The following is a 20,238-nucleotide window of genomic DNA, read 5'->3' on the forward strand; positions in this document are numbered from 1 at the left end:
CTAGAGTGGGCAAGAACATGGCAGAATAAGTGTGAAATTATCCACTTTGGGAGAAAAAACAAAAAGGCAAACTATTTCTTAAATAGTAAGAGGTTGGGAAAAGTTGATGTGCAAAGGGACTTGGGTGTCCTTGTTCATGTGTCTGTTACAGACAGGAGGTGGTATAATACAAACAGCACTAATTTCTCCTCTCACAACTTGTCTGTAAACAGAAAGGTGTTTTTAAATTCATTTCCCCGCTATTTTTAAACCTCGCAGCAAACTCGAGATAGGGTGAATTCAAAAGGTTAGTTTATTTGTAAACAACTGTGTGTGAAAAGAAGATTCGCAATGTCCCCCTCACATTCAAATGGTAAAAGGTAAGAGACAAAGAAAAGAAGGTATTACGCTACTGAGACCTAGAAACTAAATATTGTTTCACGTGGGTTCCAGATTCCAGAATCAAAGTCCAATGAGGTTTTACTTCATGCAGGTCTTTGGGCTGTAAGCTGCTGCTGGATAATTCACTTTTCCAGTGGCGTTAACTTCCATATGATGAGATAGGCATGCAGAGATGAATCAGCTGACCGCACAGAATTTCCAGCAGAAACAGACTTCATGGAGGCTATGTATTTCACCTGGTCAGCGCTCCTTGCCTGTGAGATGGTAAACAACAGACTGAGCTATACAGTTCAGCAAGGCAATATTACTTGTTCCGCAAGCTGTAGGCCCATATTCCATGATTCCCACTGCTCCTCCAGGTCTTTGTCAAAGAATGTGTACCCATCATCTTGATTCCGAAGGCTGGAATATGTCTCAGCCATTGAGAAGTGAAAGGCAGGTTATGGGGCCTTTGTCTGATTAGACAATCTATTTCCTTCTGGCCAGCCTGGATTATTAAGTGCAGACAGCCTTTATATATCTCTCTTTAAAATTGGGCTGCACAGCCCGCAGGTGGTCATTAGTATCTTCTCCGAGATAACGGAGTGTGTGTTTTCCTGAAACTGTCAAGTAGCTTCATTTGTTTGGGGTCACAGACAGATATAGCTTTAGCTATTTTAAAGGTCTTTGTTCAGTTTTAAAATCTTAGAAATAACAATGAATGTATATATATATATTATATATATTTCATAAAAATATACAATGTGAAGTCGTCTCTCATAAGTTACTAAAAACTAGCATGCGGGTACACCAAGCAATTAGGGAGGCAAATGGTATGTTGGTCTTCGTCACAAGCGGATGTGAGTACAAGAGTAAAGATGTCTTGTGACAATTGTATAGAGCCTTGGTGAGACCTCATCTTGGGTATTGTGTACAGTTTTGTTCTCCTTATCCAAGGAAGGATATACTTGCAATAGAGAGAGTGCAATGGAGGTTCACCAGACTAATCCCTGGGATTGTGGGGTTGTTTTATGAGGAGAAATTGAGGAAACTTGGCCTGAGTTTTGAAGTATGAGGGGTGATCTCATTGAAACTTATAGAATTCTTATAGGGCATGACAGATAAATATAGCTGGGATGTTTTCCCTGGCTGGTGAATCCAAAACCAGGGACACAGTCTCAGAATAAGGGGCAAGTCATTTAAGATGAGGATGAGGAGGAATCACTTCACTTAGAGGGTGGTGAATCTTTGGCATTCTCAATCCCAGAGGGCTGTGGAAATTTAATCATTGAGCATATTCAAAACAGAAAGGATAGATTTCCAAGTAGTAATGACATCAAGGGATATGGAAATAGTGGGGAAAAATGACGAAGAGATAGATGATCAGCCATGATCTGTTTGAATGACAGATCAGGCTCGATGGACCTAATGGCCTACTCCTGCTCCTATGTTGCAATTTGCAAGGTGTTGTTCAGGGAGCAGTGCATCTTGTATATGGTACACACTGCTGTCACTGTGCATCAGTGGTGGATGAAGCATTGATCAAATGGGCTACGTGAAATTACACCGGGGTTGTGGCAGTAGTCCAAAGATGTGCGGGTTAGGTTGATTGGTCAGGTTAAAAATTGCCCCTTAGAGTCCTGAGATGCGTAGGTTAGAGGGATTAGCAGGTAAATATGTGGGGGTAGGGCCTGGGTGGGATTGTGGTCGGTGCAGACTCGATGGGCCGAATGGCCTCCTTCTGCACTGTAGGGTTTCTATGATTTCTATGATAGTGCACAGCAAAGGTTGCAAATATTTATCCTTGTGTCTATAGTTCTTGCATCTCCTCAGTAATTGTTTAAAGGTTTGACATATGGTGGCATAAATGGAGGATACAGGCCACCTAAAGAGGAAGAGAGATGGAGGAAGAAATATGCAGATGAAATAGGGAATTGAATTTTTTTTAAAATGAAAAATCAACATATTTCAACCACTGAAAAGTTGGGCAGGAGAGGCAAATAATGCAGATAAAGGAATGGGGTTCCTACAATATGTACAAAACTCCTTTCTAGCCCAGTATGTGAAAAGCACAACCAGGGAAGATTTGCTATTAATCTAGTAATCAGGAATGAACCAAAGCAATTATCAAAATAAAAGTATGCTTCAAAATGATAACAGCGGAAGACTTATGATAGTGAAGTTAATAAATTGGAGTAAAACTGGTTTTAAGGTCATGGGACCCCACGGATGAATAAAGGCATTCGGGAACAGTGAGGGTTAGGAAAGGAGCATACATTATACACTTAGATAGCAGAGGAATGCAGGATAGGGGAAAATGCGAAGAAGTTAAGAGAGATGTTTTTTAAAAAAAACAATTAGTATTGTTAAAAAAAAGTATGATGTGAAATTAAATTACCAAGGAACATAAAATAGTCGCATCCACTAAAAAAAGGAAGGGCGATGGAAATAAAAATATCAAAGAGCTGACAGGATAATACCACAGGGAACGAGAGATCGGTGGCAGAAATCTTATTTTATTTTGGTATTTGGTATTTATTTTGGTATTTATCAGGGTGATCAAACAGGTAGACATGATATTGAATGATGCGATGAGTAATGAGAAGTGCATTTAAATATTTTTAAAAAGAGGGCTATATTGAATAAGCTGAACAAACACAAAGAGGATAAGGCCTCTGGTCTGGGTGGATTACATTACGTATTTTAAGAGTCTAGAAAAAGATAGCAGAGACGTTACTGTTTATATTTAATAACTTGTTTGAAAGAAATGGAGTGCCAGAAGACGGAAAGATAATTTGTGTAATTCCCACTTTAGGGAAATGTAGACCAGTCAGCTAACGTCAATGGTAGGAAAGATAATGGAATCCCTACTAAAGGAGAGAAGAAAAGAAATTAAAAATTTAATAATAATCAGCATGGATTTCAAAAAGGCAAATCTTGCTTGACCAACCTTATTGAATTTTTTGAGGAGATAACCGGGAGAGTTGACACTGGTAATGCAGAAGATTAATTTATTTGGATTTTCTTGTATAAGGTGCCCATTATAAACTAATGAATAAAGTCAGAGAATGTGGGGTCAGGGAACAAGGAGGAGAATGGAAGCTAGTTGGCTTCAAATAAGGCAGGGAATGAAATGTAGTTACTCAGAGTGGCAGAAGGTGGAAAGTGCTGACACCCCTTTTGTTCACAATTTGTTTTCATAATTTGGACTTTGAAATCAAAAACACAATTGCCAAATGGATGCATGACACCAAATTTGGGGCAGGGATGATAATCAACAGTGGGAAGAACTGCAACAAATTGCAGGAGGACATTAATAGACTTGCGAAATGAGCAGAAAATTGAGAAATGAAGTTTAATACAGATAAATGAGATAATACATTTTGATAGGAAGTATAGATATGTCATTTATTACTTGCCAGGTGCAAGCCTAGGTGGAATAAAGGAACGAGAGGATCACGGAATACAAATACACCAATCATTAAAAGTTGTGTCACAGGCCATAAAGCAGACGAAACAATAGGATTTGTTTCTAAAGAGTATAACATAAAAATAGAGAGGTTATGCTAAACTTGTATCAAACCTTGGTTAGATTGTATATAGAGTAATATGTGCAGTTCTGGTTGCTATATTATAGAAAGGATATAGAAAATTTTAAACCCTGACAAGAATCTGATAGGATGAGTTGCAATTTAGAAAAGGACCTAAATACCCAATGCCTGAGGTCCCCAACTTTTCCCTGGAACTTCTATGCAACCCTGTGGGAAGCCACCTTTCTCCTCAGCAGCATTTAGCTGGCATCATAGGAATTAGGAGCAGAAGTAGGCAAATTCAACCCTTTGTGCCTGCTCCGCCATTCAATCAGAGACTGGCTGATCTCTCCCTGGTCTCAAATCCACCTCCCCCCTGTTCCCCATATCCCCTTATCCGTTTTTATTAGAAATATATCTTTCTTGGAGAAATATATCTAATAGAGGGCAGAGACTCACAAACCAGGGTTTCCACATCCCTGGCCTGGCAGAACATTGATGGACAGATAAATTGAGTAAGACACAGCACGCGTTCACCCAATGACAGGTATGGGGCTCACTTTGGCATCCAGGAATGAATTCACAAAGAAGCAAGGCTTTGCAGTGGTGGTGGTTGGGGGAGGGGTTGGGAAGGGAAGTAAGAGCAGATTCGTAACATTTCATTACCCTGCCCCTACAACCCACAAGTCTCTTGGGGAAGGCAAGTATTTGATACCCCGAATGCCGTGGACCCCTACCTGGGGTATTTAAATTAAGAAATTGCCTTCTGCTCCAATAAATTTGGCACGGTCAGTAACAGAGATCCCAGATGAATGGATAATGGATGAATGTATGATGGAATTTATCCTTGGATAAAGTGACTGGATATTCAGTTCCATTACCTTTTTGAACAGCCTGGTTTCTGTGTGAGTTTAACATTGCTGTTTATCACCTCACCAATCTTTCTCCTTGTGCACATTATTTTATCTATAAATAAACATGTACTTTTAAATTGTATGCAGTGATTCAACAGTATGTTATTTTCACTTTGGGAGGTGACAGGAGGAAGTGATGAATATCCCATTATGAAGGAAGCAATTACCACATTTCTGGGTTAATTGCCAGACATGGATTGTACTAATAGATACACAGCAGAGTATATAGGTGTAGGTTTCAGCTTTCAAGAGATTCGGTCTGCTTACTGAAACTGTTCTTAAAGTATAAACGCAATAAATGATGTTTGAGTTGGGATGACAAGGAAGAGCCCAAATGTAACTTCCTGGTTCCTTAAATGGTGAATTCAGGCTTCTGAGGTTTTCTACTGTTGGAGATTGTATCAGTAACACAGGTGCATGGTGTCAGTCTAAGCAAATCTGACAAGTTTATTCTGCAATTGCTGCGTACTGCATGAAATCTGCATGTCTGGGCCGACAACACTAAGTCAATATAAAAACAGCTAATGCTGTTGGAGGATGTAATCCTTGTACCTTTCCAACTCCCATCATAGCATGGCTAAGCATAACTCAATTAACTTAATTACTGTTTTTTATCAGGACTTGTCAGTAAAACCTAATGCCATTTATTATGTACTATGCTATATGCCCAGCATTGTATAAATATTTTCAAATCCACCCTGTCCTAATATGTTCACTTTTAGATTTATAATTATGGTGCTTGTGTTAATCCTTAGGTTTTGAGTGCATCTTCTGTAACTTTGTTTGTAAAACAAAGATGATGTATGAACGACATCTACAGATCCACCTCATTACCAGGATGTATGAGTGTGACATCTGTCACAAATTTTTGAAAACGTCAGAGCAACTTGTGGAGCACAAAAAATGCCATAACGTATCTACTGGAGGACTCAAGTAAGGAAAGCTGGGATGTAGTCTACCATTCTCAGGGTCTGACATTTAGGAAATTATCAGCAGAAATTATTTTTTAACCTTTGGGTGTTGATGCAAGCTAAATTTATACTGGCTTTTAGAAACTTCGATGTTTTTAAAAAAAATATAGGAATGAGAAGATCGTCCAATTTGTTCAGTACAAAAAAGCAAAATGCAAGAAATCTGAAATAGATAGAAAATATTGAAAATGCTCCATGCCAGACATCATTCTTGATGAATAGCAAAATGTTAGGTTCAGTTTCAGATCCATGACCTTTCATCAGAGTTGGGTGCTGACAAAGTATCATAGACCTGAAATAATAACCTAATATATTTTCCTTTATGCACAGATTTTGGTTGCTTTGTCAAAGCTTTCCAGCATTTTCTGTTTTACTTTGTTCTGTACTAAATGCTCCTGTTACTGTTGAAAATAGTTTGTTTCACACAAATCGGTCAAAATACTAAAAGCAAGTAGTTTCCTAAAACTAAAAATCAGAAGTAATTGCAATTTTGTACACGATGAATGGCCTTTTGCATGTGGTCATGGAGAGCTAACAAAAGGGTATTGCAGCTGAGTCCAAACTGACTTCACCAATACACACAAACATGCAAATTCCAGTAGGATTCACTAGATAAAGGAAAAGAGCTGGTGCTGATTTTCTTTCTCATTTTCCAGAGGGTAGTGATAGCACTCACTCCCATTGCTGCAGCAACTATAGCTGGCTAAACTTAGACTAAGGTTTGAAATGTAGAATCATAGAACCATCGAATCTCTGCAGTGCAGAAGGAGGCAATTCAGCCCATGAGTCTGCACAGACACTGCAAAAAAGCATCTTACCCAGGCCCAACTCCCAATCTATCCCCGTTACCCTGTGCATTTACTATGACTAATCATGTTCTACATATGAAGCAAACTTTCCAATAGAGGTATGGATGAACTAAGTGACTTCTGTCACTGAGATATCCTGTCCTCTAGAGAAACTAAGCCCATTTTTATTTTTTTTTAAATATTTTTTCCATTGCTAGATGTTTTGAACCATACTATCCTGTGTCGTGGGTAACCAAATATAGTCCAGCCTTGACTGCCAACTATTACTGAGAATGCATTGCGAATGATGAGCAACAATGGCAGCACTAACAATAACTTTAATTTATATAGTCCCTCTAACTTAGAAAAACATCTTGAGGCACCTCCCAGATGCATAACCAGGCAAAAATGAACATCAAGCCAGCAAAGGAGATATTAAGTGGGGTAACTTAAAACTTGGTCATCCAGGTGGGTTTTAAGGAGGGCTTTAACAGAGGAGTGTCATGGAAAAGTTCAGGGAGAGATTTGCAGAGCAATTTGCATTGGCAGCTGAAGGCACAATAGGGCAGAGTAATTGTAAAGTTGAGTTATCGAGATCAAGAGGGAGTGGAGGCCTGAAGTGATTTAAAAACAAGGGTTTTAAAACAGGAGAATTTGGGGACTGGGAGCCAGTATGATGGATGAGCAAGAATCAATGTGAAGTCAGGATATTGCAACAAAGATTTGGAGGGGCTGAAGTTTCTGGAAGATGGGGGGCCAGCCAAAGGAATAGGCAAGAGTGAGATGACACAGGCATGAATGAGAATTTCAGCATCAGATGGGTTGAGGTATGAGCAGTCCTACTGAAATGAACAGAGTCGAGGCATTAAAAATAGGATGGTGTGGCCAACTGCATCAAATACTGCAGAGAGGTTGAGGAGGGTTACAGCACAACTCACAGCATGTCATTTACTGCTTTGATTAGGACTGGTTCTGTGCTATGCAAGGGTACAGATACATGATTAGAAAGATTCAAACCTGGAATTTTGGGCAAGGATTTCGAAATTGACAACAGTGTTAAGAACTTTGGAAAAGAAAGGATTGCTGGGAGGATGTAGTTCTTCATTAAACGCAAGGGCCAAGGGTGGGTTTGTTAAGATGTTTTGGAGATGATAATCATTCTGAAAGAAAATGGAATAATATTTGAGGGAAAGGGACCATTTACAGTCTCAGCTGGAAAAAAACAGGATGGGAAGTTGGATGGTCAGTGAGATGGATCTCACAGAAACATAAATAGGAAATAGAATCCTAGTACTTTCCCGATGACCCTTTTGTATCACCAGAAAATTTGGGGAGGGGGGGTATAAGAATTGTTGAGTAGGGGGAGAGCTGAAGAGAATGCTTCAGCTGCAGGGGGAGATGGTTAATGCATTATTAGTGTATTTGGAGTCTAATAGCATCTTGATCATGTTTATTGACATAATGGCAAATGACTCTAATGTAATATGATCCTGATTATTGATGCAATAGGACTCTGATTATTAATTGAAACAAAAGGCAGCTGATTCTTAATGCAATAGGAACTGTAATTAATGTGGTAAATAGGATGCTGATTATTTATGCAATAAGGTCCTGATTGTTGAGGCAATAGGCACTATTAATGTAAAGAACCCTGATTATTAATGTAGTAGTAATCTAATTAGAATTCTATGACTTTAAGATTATGAATATAATGGGAACGTGATTATTAATGTAATAAGACTCTTAAGTATTTATATAATAGGATTCTCATTGATAACATAAGAAATAGGAGCAGGAGTAGGCCATCTAGCCTCTCGAGCCTGCCCCGCCATTCAATAAGATCATGGCTGATCTGACGTGGATCAGTACCACTTACCCGCCTGATCCCCATAACCCTTAATTCCCTTACCGCTCAGGAATCCATCCATCCGCGCTTTAAACATATTCAGCGAGGTAGCCTCCACCACCTCAGTGGGCAGAGAATTCCAGAGATTCACCACCCTCTGGGAGAAGAAGTTCCTCCTCAACTCTGTCTTAAACCGACCCCCCTTTATTTTGAGGCTGTGTCCTCTAGTTTTAACTTCCTTACTAAGTGGAAAGAATCTCTCCGCCTCCACCCTATCCAGCCCCCGCATTATCTTATAAGTCTCCATAAGATCCCCCCTCATCCTTCTAAACTCCAACGAGTACAAACCCAATCTCCTCAGCCTCTCCTCATAATCCAAACCCATCTCCGGTATCAACCTGGTGAACCTTCTCTGCACTCCCTCCAATGCCAATATATCCTTCCTCATATAAGGGGACCAATACTGCACACAGTATTCCAGCTGCGGCCTCACCAATGCCCTGTACAGGTGCATCAAGACATCCCTGCTTTTATATTCTATCCCCCTCGCAATATAGGCCAACATCCCATTTGCCTTCTTGATCACCTGTTGTACCTGCAGACTGGGCTTTTGCGTCTCATGCACAAGGACCCCCAGGTCCCTTTGCACGGTAGCATGTTTTAATTTGTTTCCATTGAGATAGTAATCCCATTTGTTATTATTTCCTCCAAAGTGTATAACCTCGCATTTCTCAACATTATACTCCATTTGCCATATCCTCGCCCACTCACTCAGCCTGTCCAAATCTCTCTGCAGATCTTCTCCGTCCTCCACACGATTCACTTTTCCACTTATCTTTGTGTCGTCTGCAAACTTCGTTACCCTACACTCCGTCCCCTCCTCCAGATCATCTATATAAATGGTAAACAGTTGCAGCCCGAGTACCGATCCCTGCGGCACGCCACTAGTTACCTTCCTCCAACCGGAAAAACACCCATTTATTCCGACTCTTTGCTTCCTGTCGGATAGCCAGTCCCCAATCCACTTTAACACACTACCCCCAACTCCGTGTGCCCTAATCTTCTTCAGCAGCCTTTTATGGGGCACCTTATCAAACGCCTTTTGGAAATCCAAAAACACCGCATCCACCGGTTCTCCTCCATCAACCGCCCTAGTCACATCTTCATAAAAATCCAACATGTTCGTCAAGCACGACTTTCCCCTCATGAATCCATGCTGCGTCTGATTGATCGAACCATTTCTATCCAAATGCCCTGCTATCTCCTCCTTAATAATGGATTCCAGCATTTTCCCTACTACAGACGTTAAGCTGACCGGCCTATAGTTACCCGCCTTTTGTCTCCTTCCTTTTTTAAACAGCGGCGTAACATTAGCCGTTTTCCAATCAACCGGCACTACCCCAGAATGCAACGAGTTTTGATAAATAATCACTAACGCATCCACTATTACCTCTGACATTTCTTTCAATACCCTGGGATGCATTCCATCCGGACCCGGGGACTTGTCCACCTTCAGTCCCATTAGTCTACCCAGCACTGCCTCTCTGGTAACATTAATTGTATTAAGTATTTCTCCTGCTGCCAACCCTCTATCGTTAATATTTGGCAAACTATTTGTGTCCTCCACCGTGAAGACCGACACAAAAAACTTATTTAAAGACTCAGCCATATCCTCATTTCCCACTATTAACTCCCCCCTCTCGTCCTCCAAGGGTCCAACATTCACTCTAGCCACTCTATTCCTTTTTATATATTTATAAAAACTTTTACTATTATTTTTTATATTAATTGCTAGCCTAGCTTCATAGTCTATCCTTCCTTTCTTTATCGCTTTCTTAATCTCTCTTTGTTGTTTCTTAAATTTTTCCCAATCACTTGTTTCTCCACTATTTTTGGCCACTCTGTACGCAGCTGTTTTTATTTTAATACTCTCCTTTATTTCCTTCGTTATCCACGGCTGGTTCTCCCTTTTCTTACAATCCTTGTTTTTTGCTGGAATATATTTTTGCTGAGAACTGAAAAGGATCTCCTTAAAAATCCTCCACTGTTCCTCAGCTATCCTACCTGCCAGCCTGCTCTCCCAGTCTACCTTAGCCAATTCATCCCTCATCCTATCATATTTCCCTCTGTTCAACAGAGGACACTGGTTTGAGACCAAACTTTCTCCTCTTCCATCTGAATCAGAAATTCGACCATATTGTGGTCACTAGACCCAAGAGGGTCCTTCACAATAAGATCCTTAATTCTACCTACCTCGTTACACAATACCAGATCCAAAATAGCTCGTTCCCTCGTCGGTTCCGTAACATGCTGTTCAAGGAAACTATCCCGACAGCATTCTAAGAACTCTTCCTCCATTCCACCCTTACCGACAATAGGATTCCAAATATTATAAAATCATGATTATCAATGCATTGTGATTATTGATGCAAGATTATCCTGATTATTGATGAAACAGATTTTCTACATCAAAAACAAACTCCTACTTTTTCATGAGTTATTTTTCCAGCAGCAGCCAGGCCTCAGAGAGCAGTCTATTACGCCATGGCAACCAACAAAAAATGCAAGGATTTATAGGGGCCTTGCAACTGTCAGAAATTAGTCTGAATTCCATGGCAGCCATTGCTGCCTTGGAGCTAACAACACCAAAATCTTGTCTTTTGACCCCACTGCGAGCCAAGGCCCACAATTTGAGAAGCCCTGGCATAGGCTATTCAGCCTCTCGAGCCTGCTCTGTCATTCAATAAGATCATGGCTGATCTTCTACCTCAGCTACACCTTCCTGCACTATTCCATATCTTGAACATACTCAATGACTGAGCATCCACAGATGTCTAGTGCAGAAAATTCCAAACATTTGATTAAATTTATCCTCATCTCAGCCGTAAATGGCCAACTTCCTATTCTGACAGTGATCCCTAATTCTAAACTCCCCTGACTTGGGAATCATCCTCCTGGAATTTAGCCTATCAAGACCCTGAATAATTTTACATTTTGATGAGATCTCATTCCTCTAAACTCAAACAAGTATAGGCCCGACCTGCTCAACCTTTCCACATAAGACAACCTGTCATCCCAGAAATCAGAATCCTCTCTGAACTGCTTCCAATGCAAGGATGAAGGAAGCCAAAACTATACACAGTACTCTAGTTGTGGTCTCACTAACATCCTGTACAATTGTAACAAGACTCCCCTATTTTTATATTCATCCCACTCGCATGCTAACTTTCCGTGATTCGTGTATGAGGACACCCAGGTCCCCCTGTACCATAGCATTCTACACTATGCTTTTATAATCTTCCTGCCAAAGTGGGTAACCTCACACTTTCCCACATTATATTCCGTCTGCTAAATTTTTGCCCGCTCACTTAACCTATCTGTATCTTGTGTCCTGTTTATGTCAGTAATCACAATTCCATGGAGGCTATCAGGTCAAGTCCATTCATTTCTTTGCTGTTAATTTATCCGTTTTGTTGAGAATATTTCAGGCATTCAAATATTGTGCCTTTAGATTTTTTTTCTTTACTTTTGATATTCCTGCTTTACTCTGCATTTTTTTCAAATCACCGGGGTGAACAATATGAGCTTGAGAGGGAATGGTTGGAACTGAGAGAGAAAAACAGAGAGAGAGGCAGCTGAATGTATGGTCTCAATTTTGGAATGGAAGCTATATAATATTTTTCCTGAGGATAGGTGTATCATGGATAGGTGCATCGTGGTCATGATGTTTAGTCTGGAGCTTTTGGTGGTGATCGAGGCTCCAACTTTCTTTCCATTACATTGCTGACCAGGGATTTCTTTCACTCTTTCCGCTTTCAATTGGCATATGTTGGAAGCATTTGCAAGTTGATAGTCAACTTTTTTTTGGCTGCATTATGAACTCTCCTTCCTTGGCCATCATGTCCTAGGTTGGGACTCGGAATTCAGAGCTTCTGGCTCAGAGGCAGGAATGCTACCCATTGCACCACAAGACTTCCATATAACAAAGGTATAGAAGGGCAAATAGTTAAGTAGATCAACAACTGTAGAAATATTATGAATGGAAGGCCAAAGGATTTTGGCGACTTGAAAGCACATTTTTTACTTTGGGGATTAAGAATTGCCCCTTGGGGCAGTACAAGGAGGGCATCTTCAGAATCTTACTCAGCAAGGAGTCAGCATCTTCAGGGGAGATGAAGCAAAGAGAGAAAACTGGAAAAGAGGTAAAAAGTAAAACAAATAAAACAGTAAATATTTTAACTTCTTCCTTTTTCATCCCTTCCCCAATTGCAAATGGAATATTACAGGTTGGGTTTATATGCAATTCACAGCAAGCGGTTGAAATCAACATATAATTGATTTTCTGAAATAATTTGATTTTGGTTAAAATAATGTGCATTGAAAAATAACCTCTATGAAATAGAATAAAAGTGTTGTTTTTGGTTCAGCTAGCCACGGCATGGAGTGACTGAGTAATCTATATTAAACAACTCGCCTGATGAAGGATCGGCGGTCCAAAAGCTTGTGATTCCAAATAAACCTGTTGGACTGGTGTAGTGAGACGACTTACTGTGTCCACCCCAGTATGATGTGGCATCGCCACATCATATATTAAACAAATCTCAACTTCTATCCCAGCCTGGCTCTATTGAGTAAGGTGATCACAGCCTAGGTGTTTAAATTGTCCTCCATACTCCTTGGCTTAGAGGGGGAAATTAGCCAGAAATCTCCCCTGTTGGTCTTCATTTAATGCCCTTTGCTAAATATGGGTATATGTAGATTACTTCAAGAGCAGGATCAGACTACTGTGATGTGTCTAACAGTTAGCAAAATTCACTGTCAATATTCACGTATGATTGATGATCAGGCAGCATTTGTAGAGAAAGAAACAGAGTTAACATTTCAGCTCAGTGATATTTCATCAGATTTGATTCCTTTTCCTCAGATGCTGCCTAACCTGAGGAGTATTTCCAGCATTTTCTGTTTTTATTTCAGATTTCCAGCATTCTCAGTATTTTGCTTTTATATAATAGCCATTTGAACCATTATGATGTCAACAACACCTGGGAAGAAGGAATAAAGGAGAAAGAATCTTTTTTTAAATGTATGAAAATATTCCTGTAAATTGAGTATTTTAGAAACAATGGGGCAAGATCATTCAACGTTTGATGGCAAATTCTGCTTAAGCTTAGTGTGTTCGCTTCTGAAGTCTGTTCAATTGAATTGAATCTGCCCCTCTTCTCTCTATTTCAGTTGAATAGTTGATTATTCCTGGCACAAGCTGATAAATGAATCACTTGTGCTCATTGAGCTGAAGAATATTCCTGGAGATTAAAATGTTTTTCTATTCTTAATATCCATGTGTCAACACACATCTTGCCCATTACACGTTTGGCTTACAGTTATGAAAAATCAGTTTCTCATTTTACTTCTGAACATTGAGTTAACATTGAAACTTCTGACAAGCAACTTCATAAAGTTTCTCATTTTTTAAACTTCATAAGAGAATCACAGAATTGTTACAATGCAAAAAGGGGCCATTCAGCCCACCAAGTCTGCACTGGAACTCTGAAAGAACATTCTACCTAGTTTCACTCCCCTGCCATATCCCTGTAATCTTGCACCTTCTTTCTTTTCAAACAGTAATCCAATTTCCTTTTAAATACCTCAGAACCTGCCTCCACCACCCTCTCAGGAAGTTCATTCCAGACTCCAATCACCTTCTGGGTGAAACAAAAATTCTTCTTCCCTTTTACTTTTGCCAATTATTTTGAATCTGTGTCCTCTAGTTCATGATGCTCCCATGAGTAGGAAAAGTTTCTCATTATTTACCCTGTCCATACCCCACAGGATCTTGAATACCTCTATCAAGTCTCCTCTCTGCCTTCTTTTCTCCAAGGAAAACAGTCCCAACCTCTCCAAATTGTCCTCATAGCTACAGTTCTTGGATTCATTATAATGAATCTCCTCTGTCGTCTCTCCAATTACTTCACATCCTTCCTCAAGTATGGCATCCAGAACTGGATGCAGTACTCCAGATGATGCCTAACTAATGTCTTATACACAAAAGTATTTTCACCTTTCTATTAAATTTCTCACCTTGCCGAATGGGCCCAGATTTTGTCACATCCCAACTTTACTGCATTTTCTGACGCACTTGTCTGTTTTTTGTCTAGCTCGCCTCACCCTGCCTGCTGCATCCTTACAGTTTTCCTAACATGCTCTCTTGCCAGTCCCTTTGGTGTCTGCACCTAGAGCTTTGCCACACATTTTCAATACCTGTCTGCACCAGCTATCTTTTGTGCTGGATGTCTTTGACAAGGCTAGTTTTATGCAACTGTCTTTCCCTCTACCCACCTCCAAAATTAATAAGTCCTTGTTCTCCTTATTCATTTCTCTAAATATTTATTTGAACAGATACTTTGAACCATGAAGTTGCAATTTCTATAAAGTGATGTGATATAAATCGGATGCACAACTTTGACTTGATGGTTTACTGTGGCATTGGTGAGTTGTAAAGACTTTTTTTAGTAAACCACTAAGCCTCGTTGTATATCCTTTATTTACATAAATTTCTATATGAAATGTAGAAATCACATAGAATCCGAGTTTGTGATTATACCAAATTAATTATTGATCATTACAGTGCTGAATTATAAACAATTTATGCTTGAATAGGGCTTCTTACATAGCAGAATTTCCTATGGCACTTCGTTGAGGGACTAATCTCACACCAGGCAGGAGTTAGAGGAGGTAACCAAAGGTATGGACATATGATTAGTTTTTGAGAAGCTTTTGAAGGTGAAGAGAAATATGGCAACACAAGTAATGAGTTTTAGGAAAGGAATGACAGAATATTGGACCATGATGCCTGAGCAATTTATCAGCGTTGATGACGAGACATCCAGAATCAGAAGAGTGAAGGTATAAGTTGAGAAGTTGGGCGGAAAGAGTTACAGAGAGTGGAGCAAGAACTTAGAGGGACTTTTAAATAAGGACAATATTTTTTTAAATCGATGCATTGCAAATCACTTCAAGAAATTGTAATTTTTGATATAAATAGTTAACTTGGATATTAGAATACAGTGTAAAATTTCAAAACTTGGAGGTGTGACAAACATGGTAATACCAATTGATTGCAACATGGTATAGAATGGACAAACAAGTGGCAGATGGAATTTAATACAGAGAAATGTGAGGTGATGCATTTTAGCAGAGGGGGTGAAGTAATAAAAATTTAACGTCCATAGTTCTAAAAAATGCTGGGTCGAGGGACCTTGGGGGTTCATGTGCATAAATCTTTGAAAGTGGCAGAACATATTGAGAGAGCAGTTAGCAAATAGGTCTACAAAGCAATGGCATGGACTCTTTGGGTTCAATGATTACCTGTGCCCTCATGACTCTGACTAATTAATGAAAATAGTAAGGGATTAAATAACATCTGAAATGCATCATCTGGACCTCTTCTCACCATTGTTTCTGATTAGAGGTGCACATACTTGAAGTAGTACCTGCCTATGGATGTATCTCATAACTATAGGAACATAAGCATACTCTTAATTCCCAGTAAGTTGGTGGCTACCACTGCATGTTTCAGTCAGCTGGAGGAATGGATGTTATCAACCTCTGCTAATAAGAGTCTCTATCTTTAATACTGAAACGTGCCTTATTGGAAGATGCATTTTTACTACACTCTAGATTAAAACATAGTTTGAAATTTTGCTACTGATTTGATGTTGAAATTAATTCAGTAGTGTTTAATTGGATGTATCATCTCATACTTTTGAGATGCTTGATACATCTCAAATAATTGTATTGCGGTATCATATCTACTACAACAGTCTAATGGCTAGTAAGATAAAATCTCAGTTTTAAATTTCATCTTTGTTTTTAATTATATCACAGGTGCCCATTCTGCATTTATGCCACAAACCGTCCTTCAGCCATGGAATGCCATTTAAGGACACACTACAAAATGGAATTCAAGTGTCGAATCTGTCAAGTGGTGAAAGTGAATCAACTGGAGCTAGAGATGCACATTCGTGAACATCGCCTTGGCAACCACTACAAGTGCGATCAATGTGGTTATCTCTCCAAGACGGCCAATAAACTGATAGAGCATGTTCGTGTGCACACTGGGGAGCATCCTTTCCATTGTGACCAGTGCAGTTACAGCTGCAAGCGCAAAGACAATCTAAATCTACACAAAAAGCTGAAGCACTCTCCTCGACAGACTATGTGCTGTGACGAATGCTTCTTCACAACCACGCATCCATTTGTCTTCAGCCGCCATGTGAAGAAACATCAGAATGGTGAATATCTGGAAGAGGAGAAGAAAGGGAGAATGCAACCTGTAACTTTGAAAGAAAGCAACTCTGTCTTAAACAGCAAACATCCCAGAAACCTCCTTTCACCACTTTCAGTTATGTCAGCATCGCAGGCTTTGCAGACTGTTGCACTGTCAGTGACTGGCAACAATAGAATTTCAACCGGATCAGCACTAGGTTTATTTGGCTTGAATGGTATTTCTGCACACCTAGGTAAATACAGGAACTGTGACCTCACACATCTTATTCCACTGACTACACTTTTTCCACAAAATAAATGTGAAGCTACATTCCTTTTGTCTCAGCAGCAAACTGCACCCGCAGATACTGTTTCCCCCAAACACTCATTCTTAGCCTATCTTGGCCTAACTGAACAGGCAAACACAGTTTATGTTTCAACCACAGATTGAATAGTGGTTATCGCTGCAATATGAGAATTTTTTTTAGAAATGTTTATTATTGTAGAAGAGTAGAATGTGTAGAAGTGGCTGTAAATGCTTCTTGTATTCATATAAGTGCTGCTTGAATTATATATAAAGTACTTAAATGTCCATAATTGTATGGAAACCCAAGTATTGGAAAGAGGTAGTTGAACTCTGGGCTGCAAAATTGCCCAGACTAAAAAATACCATGTGATGAGGCAGAATTTTGCACAATGCTTAGTCTTGCACATTTTTGTGTTACTTAAAGTAGTATCATTTTCTACCTAGTGTTACTGATTTCAGAGCAGCGGTATGTTGACTAAAGCTGATCAACACGGTAGTGATCAGTCACATTTATTTCGGCACCACCATTAGCACTTTGAAAGATGCATGACGTTGCTGACTTTTGTTTTCAGCATTTATCATCTCCAAGCTTTAGGCTGGCACATTGATGTTTTTGCATTTAATGCAGTATAAATGACCTCTGCACTATATTTGGAGTTCATCTTCAGCCACACAGTTGTGTTCCAGTGTTTTGTTTTTTTGAAAATGCAGCATTGTTTTCAGTATTTTGAGCTTCTTGTAGATGCTGTACGTGCGTGTGTGCACTAATATATATAATAATATATATATTTATATATATTATTGTGTTTATATATATTATCATATATATTTATATTTTGCTTGGATTATGCTTTGCTGCATTTAAAAGAAAAGCTGTTAAAAGGCTGTTTGTGACAGTGATTGGCACTTAGATTTTTTGCTCTCTTTCATGTTCAGTTGCATTACCGATGCCTAGTGTAACCTGCAATATATTCAAAATAAATCTGCATTATTTTGGTTTCCTAGTTCTTTATCTATTCTTAGTTTTATTCATCCCAAGGTAACACTTGTACGCTTATATTTTCGACAGATGTTTTTATTTCATTTCTTCTGTTCACGTACTTAATTAATCGAACTGGAGCTGGTGCATTGAGTCCAATCCATTTCACAGCAAAGGTAATTCTATAATGGTGAGACTGATTGCTTTCTACATTCAACATGTACATAAGACATCATTCTCGCATCAAAATAGTGTCCAAGACTTTTACAAAAAACAACTTTTAACCATCATCACTTTATCGTGTATTTGTTTTTAGTTTCTATTTTTGTATCTCTTCAAACTCAGTTTTGTCATTTACAAACAAGTTATGCTATCTAATAGTTTTGCGACATAATTCCGAGTCCTGCATTGTGTAATTGTGCTATATTGAAAATAGTGGGAATCAGAAGCCTTGGTTCATCCCAGAGAAACAATATCTAATGTAAAAATGCTGTTGCATTCCAAATAGAAACGCTTTGTTAGAAGGCAAGAACAAATTTTAAACTGCTTTCTACTTCAATCAGTAGTACCACACAAAGCAGCCAGATCTTAACTTAAAACTATTTTTGTTTTTAAACTCTTGTACTTTGATCTATTATTTCAGATTTGGTTGCTCCCACTCCCATTTATAAACTATAATTCAGATGATTGCGTTGACTATGGCACCAAACTGTAATTGTGCATCAAAAGTTAAATAATACAGCGGCTATTTCAAATATTCCTTTGAAATAAATACCTATTCTATAGATCTGAATTATGGGTGGATTGACTTGTGACTTATTTGTAGACTTTCCTCAGATCCTTACACACAGTTCAGAAGCTCCAATGAAGCAGTTCAGCAGTGGACAGTTGGGATATTTTTAGATTCTCGAATGGCTATTCCACCCTCATAAAAAAAACTGAGCACATCAAAGTATTTGTACTGTTGACTCCTGTGAGCAATGGCTTTCTCACACTCCTGTTTAAAGTTGCCAGGCACCCTTCTGTAATATTGCAGACTATCAAATCAACACTCTGTGCTTTTCCTGACAGATGCCAGATTCTTGAATATTTGTTCTGTGATCTCCTTTGATGGCTGCAACTTATTGTAGACCTGTAGAGGTTTCTCTGCAATGGCTTCCATTCTGCAATAAAACAAACTAGGGTGGTAATTCTCTATACCTGCTACCAGAGGTAATATAACTAAAGTGATGGTCACACATAAATGGAAAATTACACTACATAATTTTTTAAATATTTATAAATATTGGGAAGACAAACCACTGTTTTCAGTTCCCATCCAAACTCCATTCCCTAGCTACTTAAGGGTTGTTCTCCCTGGAAAGACAGAGGATGAGGGGGCGACCTAATAGAGGTGTATAAAATTATGAAGGGCATAGATAGAGTGAACAGTGGGAAGTTTTTTCCCAGGTCGGAGGCAACGAACACAAGGGGTCACGGGCTCAAGGTGAGGGGGGCAAGGTTCAACACAGATGTCAGGGGGACGTATTTTACACAGAGGGTGGTGGGGGCCTGGAATGCACTGCCAAGCAAGGTGATTGAGGCGGACACGCTGGGATCGTTTAAGACTTATCTAGATAACCACATGAACAGACTGGGAATAGAGGGATACAAAAGAATGGTCTAGTTGGGCACATAAGCGGCGCAGGCTTGGAGGGCCGAAGGGCCTGTTCCTGTGCTGTTTTGTTCTTTGTACTGATCTACCTCCCTGCAACTCCCTGGGAGTTCCCACTCCCAGCCACCTGACGAAGGAACAGCCTGTTCCGAAAGCTAGTGGCTTTTGCTACCAAACAAACCTGTTGGACTTTAACCTGGTGTTGTTAGACTTCTTAATGTGGTGCTGTGTCAGACTTGGTTTTATAATAATCCTGTGAAGCACTTTGAGGCATAAGTTTATGTTGCAGCACAATTCTGGTTCCCATTTTTAAAAAGTATATATAGGCAGTGGGGGAGGGTGCAAAATGATCCACATAGAACATATAACACTTGCTATTCCTTTCTTGTCATATGTTTATCTAGCTTCCCCTTAACTGTATCTATTCTATTCACCTAATGTTAACAAATTCCAGCTTCTTACCACTCACTGAGTAAAGGAGTTTTATTTTCTGAATTCCCATCTTGATTTCTTTGTGCCTCTTTGATTTTAATGGTTTTGGGTTTTGATGTTCCCCACTTCACTCTACCAAAGCTTTTCATAAATTTAAAGACTTATTTGACATCACCTCTCAGCCTTTCTTTT

The 20,238-nt window shown here is 39.3% G+C and overlaps 1 protein-coding gene across 5 annotated transcripts in view; it reads left to right on the top strand.

The window, feature by feature from the left end:
* znf827 (zinc finger protein 827) overlaps positions 1–17,985 on the top strand; it is a 198,923-nt gene extending 180,938 nt beyond the window's left edge. For 4 of the 5 annotated variants that reach the window (XM_078212202.1, XM_078212193.1, XM_078212220.1 and 1 more), the window contains 2 exons: positions 5,560–5,737; positions 16,294–17,985. In XM_078212202.1, the coding sequence (XP_078068328.1) occupies positions 5,560–5,737; positions 16,294–17,125 (1,010 nt within the window). In that variant the 3' untranslated portion in view covers positions 17,126–17,985. Of the gene's footprint in view, positions 1–5,559; positions 5,738–15,066; positions 15,152–16,293 lie in introns of all 5 variants that reach the window. The other variant, XM_078212229.1, reaches the window with a different exon arrangement.
* The last annotated feature ends 2,253 nt before the right edge of the window (positions 17,986–20,238 follow it).

Source organism: Mustelus asterias, chromosome 1 (assembly GCF_964213995.1).
Source record: "Mustelus asterias chromosome 1, sMusAst1.hap1.1, whole genome shotgun sequence".
Taxonomy (NCBI): Eukaryota; Metazoa; Chordata; class Chondrichthyes; order Carcharhiniformes; family Triakidae; genus Mustelus; species Mustelus asterias.